At 47.1% G+C, this 24052-nt stretch overlaps 2 protein-coding genes across 3 annotated transcripts in view; one reads left to right on the forward strand and one right to left on the reverse strand.

Moving 5' to 3' along the window:
* The window catches only part of LOC146007412 (uncharacterized), a 67821-nt gene extending 62697 nt beyond the window's left edge, over positions 1-5124 (forward strand). The window contains exon 10 of the mRNA XM_083145763.1: positions 3767-5124. Within this exon, the coding sequence (XP_083001889.1) occupies positions 3767-4908 (1142 nt within the window). The 3' untranslated portion in view covers positions 4909-5124. The remainder of the gene's footprint in view (positions 1-3766) is intronic.
* A 7623-nt stretch (positions 5125-12747) lies between these two features.
* On the reverse strand, positions 12748-22115 carry LOC146009869 (uncharacterized). Of its 2 annotated transcripts, none has more exons than XM_083150434.1 (3): positions 21769-22115; positions 19943-20912; positions 12748-14379 (listed from the first exon to the last, which is right to left on the reverse strand). In XM_083150434.1, exons 2-3 carry the CDS (start codon positions 20844-20846, stop codon positions 12905-12907), a joined length of 2379 nt encoding a protein of 792 aa, XP_083006560.1. In that variant the 5' UTR covers positions 20847-20912; positions 21769-22115; the 3' UTR covers positions 12748-12904. The 2 variants fall into 2 exon arrangements, with proteins under 2 accessions (XP_083006560.1, XP_083006559.1); XM_083150433.1 differs by having other exon boundaries at positions 12748-14382; positions 21769-22112.
* Positions 22116-24052: the final 1937 nt, after the last annotated feature.

Raw genomic sequence — 24052 nt, forward strand, 5'->3', positions numbered from 1 at the left:
AGATGTCTTGTTCGGATACGCACTTGACAAATGGATCTTCCAAGCTACGGGAGGAAAAATCAAATTTTCTACCCACGGCGGCTCCTCCTCCTCCCCCTCGTCGAACCTTTCAAGAACCCTCCTTTCGGTCCATTCGCCCAACCAGTAGGTTCCTTGGTCGCTCCAAAAGCGGTCCTGCCTCACAGAAAAAAAGGTTGTCATAGAGAAACTCCATACTGCCGGTGTGGTGGTGCCAGTTCCAGTTGATCACCAGTCCCAGGGGTTCTATTCAGGTCTTTTTGTAGTGCCAAAGCTGGATGGCTCGGCACGTCCCGTACTCAACTGGAAGGACCTGAATTCTTACTTGAAATCTGTTTTAAGATGGAATCCTGCAGTCAGTAATAGCCAGTGGGAGGAGTTACTGATGTCCTTCGACATCAGGGACGCCTATCTGCACGTTCCCATTTGGCCTCCCCATCAAGTGTACCTTCACTTCAGGGTTCGGGACCTTTATTGGCAGTTTCAAGCCTTGCCATTTGGCCTTTCCTCCTCCCAAGGTCATGGCGGTCATGATGGAGGTGTTTAGGACAAAGTGGGTGATGATAATCCCTTACGTCACTGACCTCGTGTTGTAGGCCACCTCACTGGAGGTTCTGTTAAGCAACTTCGTCTGACTCTGTCCACTTTAATAAAACATGGGTGGATCCTGAACTTCCAAAGTCTCACCTTGGGTCCACATAGTGGCTGCTGTTCCTGGGGATGATTATGGATATGGTCCAATTGCGGGTTTTCTTGCCGGAAGATGAGATCCACTCCCTTCAACTTTTGGTTTAGTCATTTTACTTCAAACCAAGACGGTGTTAGTGCACCAGGCTTCTGGGTAGGATGGTGGCCACGTTTGAGGCGGTGCAATACAGTAAATTTCACTCTTGAGCATTCCAAATCTGTTTTCACCATCAATGGTCCATCATTTGATGGCGTGGCTACTGAGAGGTCCATCCTAAGGCGTGCAGGCATCCCCTCTGCTGTCATTCCTACGATGATTTGTGCCAGGAAAGAGGTTACGTCACTGCACAATTATCGCATGTCTCTTGGGGTGAAGGTCACGGAGTTTCACTTACCCTTTTCAAGAAAGCACAACTTTTTCTGTTTTTTGCAAGCTGGCCTTGCCTCTGGGCTGTGGCTTGGATCCTTGAAGGTTCCGGTCTCTGCGCTGTCAGTCTTCTTCCATAGAAAGTTGCTAAGGTGCAAACTTTTTTCCAGTGGGTTTTACGCCCCTAGTCCTGGGGTTTCTGCAATCCTTCTTGTTTGAACCCTTTGGAGGAGGTGGATCTCAAATATCTCATGATGACAGTGCATTTGCTGGCCTTGGCTTCAGACAGACGTGTCTTGGAGCTGGGAGCTCTTTCCTGTCAACCTCCCTTGACCATGCAGAACTTCATCCTATACTGTCCTTCCTTCCTAAGGTGGTGACAACCTTCCCTATCAACCAACCTATTGTGGTTTCGGAATTTTCAGAGGATTCTCCTGACGCCAGGTCTCTTGGTGTGGTACATGCTCTCTGCATTTATGTGTCCAGAACGGCCTCCATTATGAAATAGGATGCCTTGTTTCTGGCCAGATGGATTCGCCCTACTATCAGACAGGCATACATCACTGATTCACGCCTGCCTCCTTAGTCTATATCTGCGCAATCCAAGCGCTCTGTGGGACCTTCTCTGTCGGGCTGTCAGGTTTTCTGGTTCAATATCTTTGCGGCTTCTGCCTCTCAGTCTGGCTGCTCAGTGTTGAGGGCTTCTCAGTCCTGCCCATGTTGGGAGCTCTGGGACATCCCCACTGTAACTCCAGTGCCACCTACTGGATGAAGGCGAAAGCGGGATTTTGTACTTACCGTTAAATCCTTTCCTCAGAGTTCACAGGTGCCACTGGATGCCCTCCCGGCGCTGTTACCTTGTGTTTACCGACCTCAGCCTGTTGCAGTTTTTATTCTTACCTGCTAGGGTTGGTTCCGGTTATATTTGATGGAATTCTCTTATGTTTCATGTGTGGTTGCTTCTTGTCCACTGTTATTTTCTCGCTGCTTTTTCATACTTTACTATAGTTATTTACTGTGTTTATATTGTACGTTTTTGCTTAACCTCCTCTTCAGAAGTGTGTTCTTTCTCTTCCAGCTTCCTCTGGGCACAATCCTTATGACTGCCTGGGAGGGGAAGTAGAAGGGGAGGAGCCAGCCACACTCATTTTATTGTAAAGTGCCCATGCTCCTTACAGTCGAAAACAAAAATGGCCAATCATACTCCTGATTTGGTCAACAAGTTTCGGTCAATCTGCTTACCTTTTACCAAGATGGCGGGGCGCGGCAGCAGGGGACCCTGTCGTACGGTCGTTGGGGGGAGGGTGAGTGAAGGGGGTTGCTGCCGGATGGTGGTGCGTCACTGGCACACACCTATATATTGGTGGCATGGCGTAAATTTTTCGAAAGTGTGCTGCGCCAGTGCCACTCAGCCTGCAAAATTTCCCAGCATACCTCTGAGGTGGTTAAAGGTCAGCAGATTGAGCAATATGGTGACAGATTAATGGCTGACATGGCGGCACTCAGATTATCATCAGTCATGGTGGAATTTTCTCATGCCCGGAGGCAAGGGCATATAGAGCCTTGTACCCAGAGGACAGTGCGAAACACAGAGACTCTGGCGGACTAGAGTCCCCGACTGGGACTTCAAGGCTGGAGTACCCCATTGGAACTAACAGGAGCCCCCAATAAGTTTATACTTCATGAACAGACTCCTGGGCTTCCAAGTTCCAACCTGGGCAGCAGAATCGGAACCCCCTCCTGGGGCGGCAGACTCGGGACCCCCTCCTGGGGTGGCAGACTCGGAACCCCCTCCTGGGGTGGTAGGCTCTGAACCCCCTCCTGGGGCAGCAGACTCGGAACCCCCTCCTGGGGCGGCAGACTCTGAACCCCCTCCTGGGGCGGCAGACTCAGATCTGAAAAAAAATTCTGCAGAGAATACTTTCATAATAAGAGACATTTATACTTTATTTTTTTATCAATTAGCACAATGAATGAACAGTAGACCAATCTAAATCCAATCAATACATGGTGTGACCACCCTTTGCAGTATTATAGTCAGGTGCATGATTAACTGGTTAATGATCATCATTTTCATATGTAGGTTGAAACACAGTCATTAATTGAAACAGAAACATATGTAGGAGGCTTAAATCTGGGTGAGGAAAAGCCAAACTGCTACATAGGGGAGGTTGTGAAAGACCATCTTAAGTCACAGGTAACACACAGTGGCAAGACTGAGCACAGCAACAAGACACAAGGTAGTTATACTGCATCAACAAGGTCTCTCCAAGGCAATGACATTGAGGACCATAGACGCAGTGATCAGCCAAGGAAACGTAGTGCATTAGATGGAAGACACATCTTGCTTACTTCCCTTCAAATCAGAAAATATGTCCAGCAGTGCGATCAGCAATGCCAAGCGACTCAACTATGCCCAAAAGCTAGGAACTGGGGTGCAGAACAGGAGCTCTGGACTGAGGAGCCATCATGTGACATATGGCGGAGGTTCCTTGTATGTTTCTGTCTGTATTTCAGCCAGTGGCCTTGTGGGATTTGTTCAGGAGTAATGGTGTCCTCAATGCTGATGATTTCTATGTTACCCCAACATCTCCCTATTTGATGGCAATTTCGGGACATTTCACTAAAGTCTTTATTGAAACAATAAACTTGTGGTGGAACATTCAGTGTGTAATATATGTATATTATTCCCAGCAGATGGATACAGCAGCCGGAACGTCTCTGAGGATCATCTCGTATTATCTCAGAATTGTAACATAGATGATGACGTCACCCGAGATTCTCCAGGAGATACCCCTAACACCCCAATTATACCCCCAGAACCTCACCCTGCAGATCTATTATCTGATCCCTCTGATCATGGGGAATGTTCAGAAGACTCTGATATTGGTGCATCTGTTACAGCTTTTACAGTAGATAATAATGTTCCCTGTTCTATAAATGCCACAAAGTGTATTACCCATCAGCCAAGTGAGAAATCTTTTCCATGTTCTGAGTGTGGGAAATGTTTTTCATACAAGTCACATCTTGTTTCACATCAAAGAAGTCACACGGGTGAGAGACCATTTCGATGTGCTGAGTGTGGGAAATGTTTTACAATGAAATCGTCTCTTGTTATACATCGGAGAAATCACACAGGTGAGAAGCCATTTAGATGTTCTGAGTGTGGGAAATGTTTTACAATTAAATCTACTCTTGTTATACATCAGAGAGGTCACACGGGCGAGAGGCCATTTTCATGTTCTGAGTGTGGGAACTCTTTTACACAGAAATCAGATCTGGTTACCCATCAAAGACGTCACACGGGTGAGAAACCATTTGCATGTTCTGAGTGTGGGAAATGTTTTACAAATACATCATCTCTTATTATACATCAGAGATGTCACACAGGCGAGAGGCCATTTCCATGCTCTGAGTGTGGCAAATGTTTTACACAGATAGCACATCTTGTTTCACATCAGCGATATCACACAGGTGAGAAACCATTTCCCTGCTCTGAGTGTGGAAATGTTTTTACACAGAAATTTGCTCTTGTTTCACATCAACGTTCTCACACAGGTGAGAGGACATTTCCATGTTCTGAATGTGGGAAATGTTTTAAACATAAATCAGATGTTATTAGACATCAGAGAAGACACACACGTGATAAACCATTTCCATGTTCTGAGTGTGAGAAATGTTTTACACATAAATCGGCTCTTGTTACCCACCAGAAAAGTCACACATGTGAGAAGCCATTTCCATGTTCTGAGTGTGGGAAATGTTTTACACATAAATCCGTTCTTATTAGACATCAGAGAAGTCACACAGGTGAGAGGCCACTTCCATGTCCGTAGTAAGTGGGGTTACTCAGGTAGTACTTTGTGTGTTTGCAGGTGTAATAAATGTCTATAAGAATAGTATTTACCTGTAACAGGATGTGTAGTGTTCTAATTATTTTAAAATAATAAAATATCACATGAAAAAGCCTATAAAATAAACCTGGTGAATTTTATTAAAAACATCATCTTTTAAATGATTCCACATTAATCTATCTGGCGCTGCTGTTGTAATGATTACTGTATGTAATTATAACCACGCTGAACAAGGTACCTGGTGCTATAACCCTATTGTACAGGTCAATCCCCATGTTGGTAGGTTGATGCTGCGTAATCAGTCAGTATCCGGCACATAGTAACTGGGGCAGCTGTGCTTAATTTTGCCCCCTTTTCCAAGGCTAATATTTTTGACCTATTGTGGAGGAAAGTAACATCACCCTGCCACAGGTTTGTAATTTTTTTTAGACACCCTCAAATTAAAATCGGAGTTCTACCAAATGAAATAAAAAAGAAAAAGAACTGTAAATGACTTCAAGATGCTCTGTGCTGGGTTCATTACAGATGAGACTAAGACGTTTGGTAACCTTAACAAATTTTGTGAAATGAGTCCCTCGCATTTTACAGCCACGAGTATCCACTTTAAAATCACACATTAAGTACACAACACACTTTTTTAATTTGAGGAAGGATATGGAGTGGAAAGAGTCCTTCACATTTTTGACTATAGATGTGAAGAGTCTTTATTCAAAAATCCCACATGTATTAGGTTTGAATGTTATAAAAGAGAGAGATTACTTATGGACCAAGACCATTTTCCCTAAAACATAATATTTTTCCTGTTAGCCTCCATATCCTTCAGCACAATTACTTTGGACACATTATCTTCAGATGACGGGGACCACCATGGGCACCAGGTTTCTGCCTAGCTACGCCAACCTCTACATGGGTGGGGTTGAGACCAACTCATGTGGGGGAGTGGCTTTGGTGAGAACCTGGTTCTCTATGGCCGTTATATTGATGATGTTTTTATTATTTGGGATGGAAGTTTTGGATAATTTATGGATTGAGGACATCCCAAACAGTCCAAGGTGCCTATGAGGAAGTAAAGGAAAAAGATCAAATGTTGAGTGGAACACAAAATAAAGAATCAATACGGGGGTAATATCCTCAATTTCTACATATAATTAATACATCGAAATTAAGAATATAGTGTATACAACTTATAATATACTTATCCAGGATAATATATTATGCAAATGAATGACAGGAAAACACAATTTTATATCTAAGAAGAACATAGCACTAAAAAATAGTTGGTACTTGTGTAGTTTCACGGCGGAAATTCCCTGCGGATCGCATCGTATGCGATATTTGCATACGATTAGCATACGATTCATTCCGCAATGCGATTTAGCACAACATCACTATCCACGTCAGCCTGAAGCGTGGGGAGCGGACGTGGTACGCGTCCTCCTGACCTGTTCATACCCCCACTATCCACATCGGCGTAGAGTTGATTTTATAAAGTGCGGTGAGCGCAGCGAGCCATCAAGCCCGAAGCGTGGCGAGCGCAGCGAAATACATGTCAAGCAATCCGTGTTTCCTCACGGGGCTCGCCACGCTTCGGGATTGGAAATCAACTCCACGCCGATGTGTATAGTGATGGTATGAACAGGTCGGGAGGACGCGTACCGCATCCCCTCGACACACTTTGGGCTGACGTGGATAGTAGGGGTGTGCTAAATCACATGGCGGATCGAATCGTATGCCAATATCGCAAACGATTTGCATTCAGTCCGCTGGGAAGTGCCGCCGTGAAACCACACAAGTACCAAATCATTTATCTCAAGAAAGATTATTGTACCGATAGTCTCATCTGTATTGGACCCCTGATTGGACCTTTATATAGAATAAAGACATTTTGTATTTGTCTCTCATCTCATTTGTTGTTGTAATCATTTGTGGTACGCTTCCAACAACCCATGTGGGTCACGGATGGGACAGGACATCAGCTAACCAGTAAGCCGCCTGGGCATCATCTGCCTATTGTTGTATACAGTGGGCAGCAGTTTCCTATGATACCGGTAGTCGGTGCGGTTCACCGACCGAAAGTCGGGCAACAGAGATAATTCCCTGATGCGGATCATGGACCGGAAGTCACCTGTCTGGGGAATTTCCCCCTATTGCCGGAATCTCCCTGCAAGTCTGTTTGGGGCTATAAATGTAGGTTTTCTTACATTTATTAACAGTTATTTTGCACTTTAAAGGTTGTATTCTTATTCTGAATCGGACCGGTTTGTCCGTAATATATTGTTGTTGAAATAAAAGTTGACTGAAGAATGATTATCCAATTAAGTCAGGGATTTATATCCAGTGGCCTCACAACACAAGTCACCTTTGAAAAAGCGGTTATAGAGAATAGCGAAACGCGTCAGTTCCTGCTATACCGTACCTCAAAGACTTACTGCTGCTTGAACCATCCTTGGAATACTAGATTGGTTTTGGGTCCCATGGGGCCTGGGACAATAAGGGATTCCATCTTACCAACCGTGACCACCTGTTATTGATTCCGCCCACTACACAGTGGGTGTGTATTATGCAGCCTCCCAACAGGTGATATCACCAGCCCAGTAACAGCTCAGTTCCACTCAGGCTCTAACCACCAGCACCGGATGCCGCTTGCTGCTGTGTATGTGTAGACACGCTGCTGCACCTCTTGGTTGGCATTAGGTGGATCCCCACTGGTCGCTCACCATGGCCCAGGCCCTGCATGCTAGGTGGCAGTGGGTGGAGCTTGGAAGCCCCGGGCATCACCCCAGGACAGCCGGAAGCAGAGTGATGTTTTGTGCTGTCGGTCACAGTGTATGGACGCGCTCATTGTAAAGGCAAGACGTTTATTGCTCAAATACTCTTATAAAAGACCAAGGCCTCAATTTACTAAGATGGGAGTTCTACTGAAGACGGAGCAACCGCGATTATCTTCTACACGGGGCAACATAAATAAGAAGTAGAATCTGATCAGGGTGTCGATGTCTCCTGCATTTATGTGTCCTGCTATGTGCTGCCCACAGACTCATGGGATAGCAAGATTCCTTTAGGGCTAAATCATTATGTACAGACCTGGGCTGAGCGGCGTTCTATCCCCGAGCTAATCAGGGCATCTGTGGGGTATCCATAATCTTCTGTGTGGTTGTATGATCTGCATAACAGCCAGTGCTGTATTACCGGACATTATCTGTTTTACCCCAGTGCTTCTGTGCGTATCTGTATTACAGGACATTATCTGCATTGTACCCCAGTGCTTCTGTGCTTATCTGTATCACAGGACATTATCTGCGTTGTACCCCAGTGCTTCTGTGCTTACCTGTATCACAGGACATTATCTGCATTGTACCCCAGTGCTTCTGTGCTTATCTGTATCACAGGACATTATCTGCATTGTACCCCAGTGCTTCTGTGCGTATCTGTATTACAGGACATTATCTGCATTGTACCCCAGTGCTTCTGTGCTTATCTGTATTACAGGCCATTATCTAAATTGCTCTCCAGTGCTTCTGTGCTTATCTGTATTACGGGCCATTATCTGCATTGTACCCCAGTGCTTCTGTGCTTATCTGTATTACAGGACATTATCTGCATTGTACCCCAGTGCTTCTGTGCTTATCTGTATCACAGGACATTATCTGCGTTGTACCCCAGTGCTTCTGTGCTTATCTGTATCACAGGACATTATCTGCATTGTACCCCAGTGCTTCTGTGCTTATCTGTATTACAGAACAGTATCTGCATTGTACCCCAGTGCTTCTGTGCTTATCTGTATCACAGAACATTATCTGCATTGTACCCCAGTGCTTCTGTGCTTACCTGTATGAGGGAGTTATATAGTGGCAGGGAGCACCCACTCTTTCAGGCTTAGAACCTGGGTATAGTCTGCAATATGGATTTTCCTGGATACAGGGTATGTGCCAGCGAGTGACTTCTCTATGTAGCCAGACTGCAAACTTCCCGCTGACAGGTAGCATCATTATAATTAAATCACTCCAAATCTGAGCACATTTTGCTTTTGTATACAATATAATCTTTGGGAGTGTGGTGGGTGTCTGTTATATGAATATAATGTAGTGGTTCTAATAGGACAATATATTTATACATACCATAATATATATGCATACCTCCCAACAGTCCCGATTTTAGCGGGACAGTCCCGATTGTCAGGGCCTGTCCCGCTGTCCCACCCGCGGGCGGCAGTGTCCCGCGGTGAGGGGGGGCTGTTGGGAGTCCCCCCTGTCAGCTGCTAAGCAGCGGGGAATAAACGCTGTGCGCATGCGCACAGCGTCTATTCCCGCAGCAAGGGGGCTGGGGGCATGGCTAGAGGCTCACAGAGCCTCTGGGTCATGCCCCCATAGCGGCAAAATGAGGGCGTGGCCTCGCGGGAGAGCTGCGAGTATAGGCCATGCACCCAAATTAGGCCACGCCCCATTAAAGTGGCTGATCCAACTTTGATGTAATGTCCTTAAAACATGTAAAAATGAGGCTCAGTAGTGTGTATGGCCTCCACGTGCCTGTATGACCTCCCTACAACACCTGGCATGCTCCTGATGAGGTGGCGGATGGTCTCCTGAGGGATCTCCTCCCAGACCTGGACTAAAGCATCTGCCAAATCCTGGACAGTGTGTGGTGCAATGTGGCAATGTAATAGCAGATCATATTAATAATAATTTCTGCTCGGTATTCACTGCTGAAAGAGAGGGGAAGGGGCCATAGTTAAGTTGCAAGTATAGTCAGAAAACTGAGGGAGAAACAAGTACATTTACAGAGGAGAAAGTCCTCACAGAACTCTCAAAACTGAAAGTGGATAAATCAATGGGGCCAGATGGGATACTTCCAAGGATACTAAAAGAGCTTAAAGGGGAGCTGGTAAAACCAATAACAGAATTGTTCAACCAGTCACTAGCTACTGGAGTAATCCCAGAGGACTGAAAAACAGCGAATGTAGTCCCACTGCACAAAAGTGGAAGCAATAAAAAGGTAAGCAACTATGGAACAGTGAGCCTTACATCAGTAGTAGGGAAACTGATGGAAACACTCTTAAAACAAAGAGTTGTAGAATATCTCAAAACCAGCAATTTACAGGATCCGAAACAGCATGGGTTTACTGGGGTAATATCATGTCAAACAAACCTTATTGACTTTTTTGACTGGGTGATTAAAGGAATAGATCAAGGTGGGGCTGTAGATGTAATGTGGCTGTTAAATAATGCACCAACACTAGAGGGAGGAAAGAACAGGTGGGAGACATTCGTCACAGGAAGAGGAGCAGCAGAACACAAGGACATGCACCGACACTAGGGGGAGGAAGGTACAGGTGGGAGACATTCTTCACAGGAAGAGGAGCAGCAGAACACGAGGACACGCCCTGACACTAGAGGGAGGAAGGTACAGGTGGGAGACATTCGTCACAAGAAGAGGAGCAGCAGAACACGAGGACATGCACTGACACTAGAGGGAGGAAGGTACAGGTGGGAGACATTCTTCACAGGAAGAGAAGCAGCAGAACACGAGGACATGCACTGACACTAGGGGGAGGAAGGTACAGGTGGGAGACATTCGTCACAGGAAGTGGAGCAGTAGAACACGAGGACATGCACCGACACTAGGGGAGGAAGGTACAGGTGGGAGACATTAGTCACAGGAAGAGGAGCAGCAAAACACGAGGACGGGGTCCAGACAGGCATTCACCCGACGTCGGAATCCTGACTGTCAATACACCGACAGCTGGGTTCTCGACAGGCACCTGCTATTTTCCCTCGTGGGGATCCACGACCCCCGGAGAATAGGTCGCCCGCGTAGCGAGCCCGCAAGGGGCTTAGTTGCGCTCACCATGCTGCCTGGGTCCGGCCAGTCGGGATCCCGACATCGGGATAATGACTGTCGGACCCCTATACCACACCCCACGAGGACATGCACTGAAACTAGAGGGGGGAAGATTCAGGGGAAATGTGAGGAAGAATTACTTTACAGAAAGAGTAGTGGATAAGTGGAATAGCCTCCCATTAGAGGTGGTAGAGGCAAATACAGTAGTACAATTTAAACATGCTTGGGACAAGCATATTGATATCCTTACAAAAAAAAAAGTCTAAAATATGGTTTGAGGTAACATGTTTAAAAAAGGGGCAGACTAGATGGGCCAAGTGGTTCTTATCTGCCGTCACATTTTATGTGGTGTTGGTGGATGGAGCGAGACATGATGTCCCAGATGTGCTCAATTAGATTCAGGTCTGGGGAACGGACGGCCAGTCCATAGCATCAATGCCTTCGGCTTGCAGGAACTGCTGACACACTCCAGCCACATGAGGCCTGGCATTGTCTTGCATTAGGAGGAACCCAGGGCCAACCGCACCAGCATATGGTCTCACAAGGGGTCTGAGGATCTCATCTCGGTACCTAATGGCAGTCAGGCTACCTCTGGCGAGCACCTGAAGGGCCTCCTCCTAATGGTAAGGGGTAGCACGTGAAATGCCACCCCTTACCATTACTAACCCACTGCCAAACTGGTCATGCTGGAGGATGTTGTAGACAGCAGAACGTTCTCCTTGGCGTCTGTGCTCAGTGTGAACCTGCTTTCATCTGTGAAGAGCACCGGGCGCCAGTGGCAAATTTGCCAATCTTGTTGTTCTCTGGCAAATGCCAAACGTCCTGCCCGGTGTTGGGCTGTAAGCACAACCCCCACCTGTGGACATTGGGCCATCATACCACCCTCATGGAGTCTGTGTCTGACCGTTTGAGTAGACACCTGCACGTTTGTGGCCTGCTGGAGGTCATTTTGCAGGGCTCTGGCAGTGCTCCTCCTGTTCCTCCTTGCACAAAGGCAGAGGTAGCGGTCCTGCTGCTGGGTTGTTACCCTCCTACGGCCTCCTTCACGTCTCCTGATATACTGGCCTGTCTCCTGGTAGCTCCTCCATGCTCTGAACACTACACTGACAGACACAGGAAACCTTCTTGGCACAGCTCGCATTGATGTGCCATCCTGGATGAGCTGCACTACCTGAGCCACTTGTGTGGGTTGTAGACTCCGTCTCATGCTACCACTACAGTGACAGCACCGGCAGCTTTCACAAGTGACCAAAACATCAACCAGAAAGCACAGGAGCTGAGAAGTGGTCTGTGGTCACCACCTGTTGTCTATTCCCTCTGCACAACCGCATGTGATATTGATTGTCAGTCAGTGCTGCTTCCTAAGTGGACAGTGTGATGTCACAGAAGTGCGATTGACTTGGAGTTACATTGTGTTGTTTAAGTGTTCCCTTTATTTGTTTGAGCAGTGTGTATATATATATATATATTTCTTAGTAATCCTTGGGCAATATTGTTCACCTTGCTTCTTAAATCTATATAATCCATGTTATACATTGTATTTAGATGTTATTTTGAACATTCAAAATTGAGGCAACAGTGTCCCCTGCAGTTTTTCCTTCCATTTATATTGTTACAATTTGGACTTTGGGATTATTAAATAGTTTAGTAAGCAGTTCTGCAACCTATAGAAGCTGCACTTTGTTAGTGTCAGATAGCCTCATGCCTGGAAGAAACCACTGACTGCAGAACTGCCAGGGGGATCTAAAAATAACTCCGCCCCTGGACCCAGAGACGCGGCTCATGAGTTTGCTGTACTGGACATTTGCTGAATTAACCAATACATTTAGCTGAGTATACAATACATTTATAGTTTGGATTAAAGTTGTTTGTCAAAGTACTTTTCTGGGAATCCGCCCATCTGTGTCTCCTCGAATTGAACCCACCTGTAAAAGTGATTCATGTGGAGTAGTTTAATATAACATATGTTTGACTGTAATCCACCAACTGTTTATTTTACAGGTTTTATTGTGCTATGTTATCATTAAAATAATTAGGGCAATACACCGCCTGTGACAGGAAAATACAATTTTTACTGTTTATTTTTTGGATATAATATTCTCACTTGCAAACACACAAAATATCCCCTAAGTAACTCCTTTTACTCAGAACAAGGAAATGGCCTCTCACCTGTGTGACTTCTCTGATGTCTAACAAGATTTGATTTCCGTGTAAAACATTTCCCACACTCAGCACATGGAAATTGCTTCTCACCTTTGTGATATATCTGATGTATAAGAAGATGTGATTTCTGCTTAAAAGATTTCCCACACTCAGGACATGGAAATGGCCTCTCGCCTGTGTGACTTCTCTGATGTCTAACAAGATGTGATATCTGTTTAAAAGATTTCCCACACTCAGAACAAGGAAATGGCCTCTCACCTGTGTGACTTCTCTGATGTCTAACAAGAGTTGATTTCCGTGTAAAACATTTCTCACACTCAGCACATGGAAATTGCTTCTCACCTTTGTGATATATCTGATGTATAAGAAGATGTGATTTCTGCTTAAAAGATTTCCCACACTCAGGACATGGAAATGGCCTCTCGCCTGTGTGACTTCTCTGATGTCTAACAAGATTTGATTTCCGTGTAAAACATTTCCCACACTCAGCACATGGAAATGGTCTCTCCCCTGTGTGATATCTCTGATGTATAAGAAGATGTGATTTCTGTTTAAAAGATTTCCCACACTCAGAACATGGAAGTGGTCTTTCCCAATTGTGACTTTTCTTATGATTAACAAGACCTGATGTATTTATAAAACATTTCCCACAAACAGGACATGGAAATGGTCTCTCAGCTGAGTGAGTTCTCTCATGTGTAGAAAGATTTGAGTTGTGTGTAAAACATTTCCCACACTTTGAACATGAAAATGGATTGTCTGTGTGCGTTATCTTATGTAGAAATAATTTTTCTTGAGATTTTAAACATTTACCACACTCAGAGCATGGAAATGGCCACTCATCTGTGTGACTTCTCTCATGTGTAAAAAGATCTGATTCGTGTGCAAAACATTTCCCACACTTTGAACATGAAAATGGTTTCTCATTTGTGTGAGTTATCTTGTGCATAAATAAATTTGACTGATATGTAAAACATTTCCCACATTCAGAGCATGGAAATGGTCTCTCACCTGTGTGAATTCTCTCATGTGCATCAAGACCAGATTTAAATGTATAGCACGTACCACACTCTAAACATCGAAATGGCCTGTCATCTTTATGACTTTTCTGATGTGCATCAAGATGTGATTTATATTTATAACATTTCCCACACTCAGAACATGGAAATGAGTTCCCACCTGGCTGATGGGTAATACGCTTTGTGGCATTTATAGAACAGGGAACAATTGTATCTACTGTAAGAGATGTAACAGATGCACCAATATCAGCGTTACCAGAACATTCCATATGGCCGGAGGGATCAGATACTATATCTGCATGGTGAGGTACTGGGGGTATAATTGGGGTGTTAGGGGTCTCTCCTGGAGAATCTCTGGTGACGTCATCATCTATGTTACAACTCTGAGGTAATACGAGATGATCCTCAGAGACGTTCCGGCTGCTGTATCCATCTGCTGGGAATAATATACATATATTACACACTGAATGTTCCACCACAAGATTATTGTATCAATCTCCCCAAATTGCCATCAACTAGGGAAATGTTGGGTAACATAGAAATCATTTACCACCGCAACCCCCCCATGACTGCCTCCGCTGTGCTGCCTGTTCCTTCAATGCAGGATGTCGGCGGCTAATTAATATGCTGCACCGGCTTTTAGACCAATCAGAGCTTGTGTACAGTTAGCCAATCAGAGCTGCTGACGGTACATGAGCTCTGATTGGTGCACATGCCAGAAACCCTATATTTTAAAGAACACGGAGAACTGGAGTCAGGAGAGTATTCATGTTCTGCAGACCAAGGAGTGTGTTCAGAATCTGCACCCTCAGTAGGAGACTCCTGCCTGCCATTCCCAGTGGTGAACTCTTTGAAGTGGCATTTTCCAGCTTCCAATAGGGTACTACAGCCTTGGAGTCCCAGGGGGAAGGGGGGGCAATAGTCCACCAAAGACTCTTTCCTTCTGTTCTCTGGGCATGAGGCTGTATTTACCCTTGCCTATGGGCATGAAGAAGAACCTGGAATTAGTTTCCAGAGGGGGCGTGATGTTAGTACCCTGTTCTAATGTGTTTCCTGGCGGTATGATTTCCTGCCAGGCCTCCTGTTATATCAGCTGCAGTACTGGATCTCTCCAGGACGTGCTGCTCTTCTGACTTTGTTCAGTGGCCAGGTGTCAGGTGATGGACACCCGACACCCGCCCAATTATGCTGCCGAATCCCAAAATTTAGTGTGGGGGTCATCAATGTATCCTCGTATGCTATTGGATTTGTGCTGTGTTGGACATATGTTCCTGTGAGCTTCTGTGATCGGCCTTGCCAAATATAGCTGCATTGCCCAGTTCTTCTGCATTCCATTCCCAATGCATCATCCCTCCTTGCCAGGGGGTTTATAACACCCTGAGGGGGAATACAAGGCAGCTATACATGAGAGAGCCCCCCATACCCAGCCATTTCTACCAATGGGCAAAGGGCTCCTCATGCATCATGGTAAGGTGGAATAAGCTGAAGCTGACAGAATCCATGGAGTCTGGGTGAGCTCAATCTCACCATGGGCAGCATCTCCTCCTTCCATGCATTAGGAGATCCATCTCACCATGGACAGCATCTCCTCCTTCCATGCATTAGGAGCTCCATCTCACCATGGGCAGCATCTCCTCCTTCCATGCCTTAGGAGCTCCATCTCACCATGGGCAGCATCTCCTCCTTCCATGCATTAGGAGCTCCATCTCACCATGGGCAGCATCTCCTTCCATTCATTAGGAGCTCCATCTCACCATGGACAGCATCTCCTCCTTCCATGCATTAGGAGCTCCATCTCACCATGGACAGTATCTCCTCCTTCCATGCATTAGGAGCTCCATCTCACCATGGACAGTATCTCCTCCTTCCATGCATTAGGAGCTCCATCTCACCATGGACAGCATCTCCTCCTTCCATGCATTAGGAGCTCCATCTCACCATGGACAGCATCTCCTCCTTCCATGCATTAGGAGCTCCATCTCACCATGGACAGCATCTCCTCCTTCTATGCATTAGGAGCTCCATCTCACCATGGACAGCATCTCCTCCTTCCATGCATTAGGAGCTTCATCTCACCATGGACAGCATCTCCTCCTTCCATGCATTAGGAGCTCCATCTCACCATGGACAGCATCTCATCCTTCCATGCATTAGGAGCTCCATCTCACCATGGACAGCATCTCCTTCCATTCATTAGGAGCTCCATCTCACCATGGACAGTATGTCCTCCTTCCATGCATTAGGGGCTCCATCTCACCATGGGCAGCATCTCCTCCTTCCATGCATCAGGAGCTCCATCTCACCATGGACAGCATCTCCTCCTTCCATGCATCAGGAGATCCATCTCACCATGGACAGCATCTCCTCCTTCCATGCATCAGAAGCTCCATATCTCCATGGACAGCATCTCCTCCTTCCATGCATCAGGAGATCCATCTCACCATGGGCAGCATCTCCTCCTTCCATGCATCAGGAGATCCATCTCACCATGGGCAGCATCTCCTCCTTCCATGCATCAGGAGATCCATCTCACCATGGACAGCATCTCCTCCTTCCATGCATCAGGAGCTCCATCTCACCATGGACAGCATCTCCTCCTTCCATGCATTAGGAGCTCCATCTCACCATGGACAGCATCTCCTCCTTCCATGCATTAGGAGCTCCATCTCACCATGGGCAGCATCTCCTCCTTCCATGCCTTAGGAGCTCCATCTCACCATGGGCAGCATCTCCTCCTTCCATGCCTTAGGAGCTCCATCTCACCATGGACAGCATCTCCTCCTTCCATGCCTTAGGAGCTCCATCTCACCATGGACAGCATCTCCTCCTTCCATGCCTTAGGAGCTCCATCTCACCATGGACAGCATCTCCTCCTTCCATGCATTAGGAGCTCCATCTCTCCATGGGCAGCATCTCCTCCTTAAATGCATCAGGAGCTCCATCTCACCATGGACAGCATCTCCTCCTTCCATGCATCAGGAGCTCCATCTCTCCATGGGCAGCATCTCCTCCTTCCATGCATCAGGAGCTCCATCTCTCCATGGGCAGCATCTCCTCCTTCCATGCATCAGGTGCTCCATCTCACCATGGGCAGCATCTCCTCCTTCCATGCATCAGGAGCTCCATCTCACCATGGACAGCATCTCCTCCTTCCATGCATCAGGAGCTCCATCTCACCATGGACAGCATCTCCTCCTTCCATGCCTTAGGAGCTCCATCTCACCATGGACAGCATCTCCTCCTTCCATGCCTTAGGAGCTCCATCTCACCATGGACAGCATCTCCTCCTTCCATGCATTAGGAGCTCCATCTCACCATGGACAGCATCTCCTCCTTCCATGCATTAGGAGCTCCATCTCTCCATGGACAGCATCTCCTCCTTCCATGCATTAGGAGATCCATCTCACCATGGGCAGCATCTCCTCCTTCCATGCATTAGGAGCTCCATCTCACCATGGACAGCATCTCCTCCTTCCATGCATTAGGAGCTCCATCTCACCATGGACAGCATCTCCTCCTTCCATGCATTAGGAGCTCCATCTCACCATGGACAGCATCTCCTCCTTCCATGCATTAGGAGCTCCATCTCACCATGGGCAGCATCTCCTCCTTCCATGCCTTAGGAGCTTCATCTCACCATGGGCAGCATCTCCTCCTTCCATGCATTAGGAGCTCCATCTCACCATGGGCAGCATCTCCTCCTTCCATGCATTAGGAGCTCCATCTCACCATGGGCAGCATCTCCTCCTTCCATGCATTAGGTGCTCCATCTCACCATGGACAGCATCTCCTCCATCCATGCATTAGGAGCTCCATCTCACCATGGACAGCATCTCCTCCTTCCATGCATTAGGAGCTCCATCTCACCATGGACAGCATCTCCTCCATCCATGCATCAGGAGATTCATCTCATCATGGACAGCACCTCCTCCTTCCATGCATCAGGAGCTCCATCTCACCATGGACAGCATCTCCTCCTTCCATGCATCAGGAGCTCCACCTCACCATGGACAGCATCTCCTCCTTCCATGCATTAGGAGATCCATCTCACCATGGACAGCATCTCCTCCTTCCATGCATAAGGAGCTCTATCTGGTTATTATACCACCTAACATCTGTGTAGTCAATTACCGGACCTTGTAGTGGACATTTGGCTTACAATGGGTCACAGTAGGAAGGGTCTAAGCCTTCCATATCCACAGATTAAACAACCTAAGTGCTGGGTGCTAGATCTGACTAAATGCAGGAGAGAGGTATGAAAGGAAATGATCTGACCTCTACTGCTTTACGGGAAGAGGGGTCTTTATCTCCAAAAGTGTCATCTGTCTTCTCATCTATAGGAGACATGTTCTCATCCACAGGCTGATCCCTTCCGAGGCCAGAAACGTCTCTCTCGCACAGTGTCTCTTGGTAGGAAGTGAGTAACAGTAAAGGCGCTGCCCCCAAGTACTCTGCGGTGATCACTATCCCATACCTCAGCCACTGGTGAGGGGGGGGGGATAGGTTGCTTTAGAGAGTGTGGACTTCTCCAGTAGCTGATGAGAACCTCCACTTGCAGTGTCAGAAGTCACCAGTAACCTTTTGAGTGGAACTGTGTCTGTGGAAAGTGAGTCGAGATATTTGGCCGCAAGTACCGTTACCAGCCGTTTGGTGCCATGGGGTCCACAGGCCTCTCCCGGTCTCTCAGTCCAGCTGCAACTTCTGCTATCCCTCTCCGAAGCTGGGAGAATGTCTGTGATGTTCCATGTGCTGCGTATTCCACCGACACCAGATGCTGGGTGCAGCCATGTTGGTCCAAGTCAGATAACCAATGCATCACCAATGGCATAGTAGTTCCAAACAGCCAATCCCATGCAGTTTTTCGAGTATATAAGGACTTCTGGTGAAGCTTCAGGTTGCTGGTGCAATGTTGGTCACAGCGCAATGTCCAGACTATGTCCTCCGAATTGTGATTTACCCGTACAGAACAGTGAGACTGGTAAGATCTCTGAGCTGGTAACACACAGTGACATAATGTGAGGGGGAGAGCAGGAGTATAATAGGGGCTGATGGCTCCTGATGTATGAGATACACCAGAGAGTGCGGGGAGGAGACTGGTCAGATCTCTGGGCTGATAACACACAGTGACATGATGTGAGGGGGAGAGCAGGAGTATAATAGGGGCTGATGGCTCCTGATGTATGAGATACACAAGAGAGTGCGGGGAGGAGACTGGTCAGATCTCTGGGCTGGTAACACACAGTGACATGATGTGAGGGGGAGAGCAGGAGTATAATAGAGGCTGATGGCACCTGATGTATGAGATACACCAGAGAGTGCGGGGAGGAGACTGGTCAGATCTCTGGGCTGGTAACACACAGTGACATGATGTGAGGGGAGAGCAGGAGTATAATAGGGGCTGATGGCTCCTGATGTATGAGATACACAAGAGAGTGCGGGGAGGAGACTGGTCAGATCTCTGGGCTGGTAACACACAGTGACATGATGTGAGGGGGAGAGCAGGAGTATAATGCACCCCTGCATGTGTCCCAAGTCACCTTAAGTTCCCACAGCACACAGTTTGGGAATCACTGGTGTAGGATAAAATTATTATGAGTTACAAAAGAGAATATTTCTATATTACCAGTTATGTATATAGCGCACACATATTCCGCAGCGCTTTACAGAGAATATTTGAACATTCACATCTTTCCCTGCCTCAGTGGAGCTTACAATCTATATTCCCTATTACATGTATAAAGACACTCATTCATTCAAGGGTTCATTTTGTTGGGAGCCAATTAGCCTACCAGTATATTTTTGGACTGTGGGAGGAAATCGGAGTACCCAGAGTAAACCAACGCAAGTACGGGGAGAATATACAAACTCTGCACTGTTAGAGCCATGGTGGGGATCAAACTCATGACCGCAGCGCTGTGAGGCAGTAATGCTAACCACTACAGCATCTGTGCTGCCCAAAATAGGGGACTCTTAAATAACAAGTGAGATTTACTTACTTGGGCTGATATCTGTAGGGATTTCCTCCTCCTTACACTGCTGAACACCTCCCATATATGTGTCTTCTTCTCCCTCTGTACCTTCTGCCTTCATATCAGTCACATACGTCTCTTCTCCTCCCTCTGTATCTTCTGCCTTCATATCAGTCACATACGTCTCTTCTTCTCCATCTGTATCTTCTACCTTCATATCAGTCACATACGTGTCTTCTTCTCCCTCTGTATCTTCTGCCTTCATATCAGTCACATACGTGTCTTCTTCTCCCTCTGTATCTTCTGCCTTCATATCAGTCACATACGTGTCTTCTTCTCCCTCTGTATCTTCTGCCTTCATATCAGTCACATACGTGTCTTCTTCTCCCTCTGTATCTTCTGCCTTCAGATCAGTCACATACGTCTCTTCTCCTCTCTCTGTATCTTCTACCTTCATATCAGTCACATACGTCTCTTCTTCTCCCTCTGTACCTTCTGGTTTAAAATCAGTCACATACGTCTCTTCTTCTCCCTCTGTATCTTCTGCCTTCATATCAGTCACATACATCTCTTCTTCTCCCTCTGTATCTTCTGCCTTCATATCAGTCACATATGTCTCTTCTCCCTCTGTATCTTCTGCCTTCATATCAGTCACATACGTCTCTTCTTCTCCCTCTGTATCTTCTGCCTTCATATCAGTCACATACGTCTCTTCTTCTCCCTCTGTATCTACTGCCTTCATATCAGTCACATACGTCTCTTCTCCCTCTGTATCTTCTGCCTTCATATCAGTCACATACGTCTCTTCTTCTCCCTCTGTATCTTCTGCCTTCATATCAGTCACATACGTCTCTTCTTCTCCCTCTGTACCTTCTGCCTTCATATCAGTCACATACGTCTCTTCTTCTCCCTCTGTACCTTCTGCCTTCATATCAGTCACATATGTCTCTTCTTCTCCCTCTGTATCTTCTATCTTGATAACAGTCAGGGATTCACCCTAAATTAAGACAATAACATTACAGAATATAATATCAGTGTATAACCACACAGCTTCTGTACAGATCATATAGTGACAGTCACTGTGGTATATTGGGGATACCCTAAACACCACCTACCTGATCCTCCTGTGGGGTCAGGGGGGGCTGACGGTACAGCGCGGGGGGGGGGCGGGGCTGGGGACTATTTACCTCGGCCGCCGCGCTTCGGTCCGCTCGGTCGCAGCCTGGACACAGGAAACAGTGCAGCATAACCCAAAACAAATATGGCCAATGCGGCAGTTTGTGACCAGGATGATGCCAGCGGCCCTGCTAGTGGGGAATCTGGACTGGCCCTCTGGGAAATGGCCCGGTTTCCCAGTGGGCCAATCCACCTCTGGGCGGCTCCCCCTGTATAATACTAACAGGACACCACAGGCTGCTCCCCCTGTATAATAAGAGGATACCACAGGCTACTCCCCCTGTATAATAATAATAGGACACCACAGGCTGCTCCCCCTGTATAATACTAACAGGACACCACAGCCTGCTCCCCCTGTATAATAATAATAATAATAATAATAACAACAACAACAGGACACCACAGGCTGCTCCCCCTGTATACTATGAACAGGATACCACAGGCTGCTCCACCCGAATAATAATAACTGGACACCACAGGCTGCTCCCCCTGTATAATAACAGGACACCACAGACTGCTCCTCCTATATAATAATAATAACAGAAAACCATAGTCTGCTCCTCCTGTAAAGGACACCACGGGTAGCCCCCCCTGTACAATAATAACAGGACACCACAGGCTGCTCCCCCTGTATAATAATAACAGAACACTACAAGCAACTCCCTCTGTACAAGTACCTGATGTCTCCTTTAGACTCCTTCTCTGTGCCCACAGTGACCCGGATGTTGTTATGTAGCACAATGGGCGAGTATTGGGCCGGTTGTCATGTGATTTCCGGGAAAGGAGTGGAACGCAGAAGCGGATTAAGTGATGGAACGCACAGAAAAGGGAGATGACTTGGAACGCGGAAGATCGCTGGAACGCACAGACCTGAGATGACTCAGAAATATTGTGGAACGCGGAAGTATTGTGGCCCGCACAGACCGGAAGTGGCGTGTCCCGGCTCCGGAGGTGTCCCGCTGCAGAGGGCTCCGGCCTGGGGTTCCCAGCTGTGTGTGGAGGATGATTAGTGATATAGGGGGCGGTATATGAGTGCAGGACTCCCCTCCCCCGCGGTGACTGCTCTGCATGGTAACCCCTTAGTGACCAGACTTCCTGTTACCATGGTAGTGAGTGTCCCCATAGTGTGTGTATGCTGGGAGGCCTATGGTGGCACTGTGAGTGTGCAGCCAGCTAGTGATGTCCCCTGGTGATGTCCTCTGACAGGTGGTGATAACCACACACACAGCTGGGAACCCCAGGCCGGAGCACTCTGCAGCGGGGACACCTACGGAGCCCGGGACACGCCACTTCCGGTATGTGCGTTCCACACTACTTCCGCGTTCCACTCAACATTCTGGTTTTGCGTTTCTTTTCACGTCACATCATTTCCTACTATGCGTTCCAGTTGGTCCCCGCCCTCTGTTTGCCGTAGAGCAATATCACAGTTTGCAGTGCAGCAGAGCAGAGGAGCCGTCAGGTAATATTCCTATACAGGGGGAGCAGCCTGTGGTGTCCTATTATTATACAGGGGGAGTAGCCTGTGGTGTCCCCTTCTTATACAGGGGGAGCAGCCTGTGGTGTCCCCTTATTAATAGTATTATACAGGGGGAGCAGCGTGTGGTGTCCTGTTATTATTATACAGGGGGAGCAGCCTGTAGTGTCCCCTTATTAATAGTATTATACAGGGGGAGCAGCCTGTGGTGTCCTGTTATTATTATACAGGGGGAGCAGCCTGTGGTGTCCTGTTATTATTATTATACAGGGGGAGCAGCCTGGGGTGTCCCCTTATTAATAGTATTATACAGAGTTAGCGTGTGGTGTCCTGTTTTTATTGTACAGGGGGAGCAGCCTGTGGTGTCCTGTTATTATTATACAGGGGAGCAGCCTGTGGTGTCCTGTTATTATTATTATACAGGGGGAGCAGCCTGTGGTGTCCTGTTATTATTGTTATACAGGTGGAGCAGCCTGTGTCCGCAGGATATTGCACCCGGTCACAATGCAAAATTTGTTGGTACCGGGTTTGACATCCAAGGTGTTGACTTGGCCTCTAAATTCTCTAATTCCAATTCAGCCACCGTCATCTATACCCGGCTGCTTCTCGGTATGTGTGGAGCTGCAGCGACTCTCACTGATGCCACCCTATTGTGTAGTCTACACTGCAGGGGGTCGGGCAATAGCCGGGAGGTCATGGGATGCAGCGTCTAAATGTTTATTGGTTATAGCCTCTTCCTAAATGTGGCAGAGAGAGTTAGATTTGGGTGGGAGGTGTACCTCAAAGTGATATCTATAATGCAGTGTAAAAATAAAGCAGCCATTATTTACCCTGCACAGAAACAATAAAACACCCAAATCTAACTCTCTGCACCTGTTACATCTGCCCCACCTGCAGTGCAGCATGGTTTTGTCCATTAGAGCGAGAGTATTTGCTTTTGCGAGTGAAGCAGATTCAGGCCCATAATCATCTGTGTGCCACAGATGGTTCTCCTATTTGTAGTGCAATTAACTTGTGGGATTTATCATCTCCCTACATCTCCTCTGTATCGCTAATACCCAATTACACAGGGTTACACAGTAGTGAGGAAGACATCCGGTGAGTGTGAGACACCCAGCAGCCGTCCCCGTGTGTCAGGAGGACGGAGCAGGACCCAGAGCCCCATCACGGTGCCTCCACCTCACTCACTGATACATGAGAGGCACAATGACCAGAAGATCCTGGAACTCACCAACAAGATCATTCAGCTGCTGACCGGAGAGGTGACTGCTGGGAATGGGACATTATACAGTAACACCGGGAATTGTGACCAGAGAGGTGACTGCTGGGAATGGGACGTTATACAGTAACACCGGGGGATGTGACCGGAGAGGTGACTGCTAGGAATGGGACGTTATACAGTAACACCGGGGATGTGACCGGAGAGGTGACTGCTGGGAATGGGACATTATACAGTAACACCGGGGGATGTGACCGGAGAGGTGACT

This window comes from Crinia signifera, chromosome 6, assembly GCF_055691185.1.
Source record: "Crinia signifera chromosome 6, ASM5569118v1, whole genome shotgun sequence".
In the NCBI taxonomy this organism is placed as follows: Eukaryota; Metazoa; Chordata; class Amphibia; order Anura; family Myobatrachidae; genus Crinia; species Crinia signifera.

Bases quoted from the DNA above. Each gene is read 5' to 3' on its own strand.
- LOC146009869 (XM_083150433.1), bottom strand. From the start codon at position 20,846: ATGAAGGCAGAAGGTACAGAGGGAGAAGAAGAGACGTATGTGACTGAT. The intron at 14,383-19,942 runs GTAAGTAAATCT...TATTATTCCCAG, and splicing joins CCCTACAGATATCAGCCCAA to CAGATGGATACAGCAGCCGG.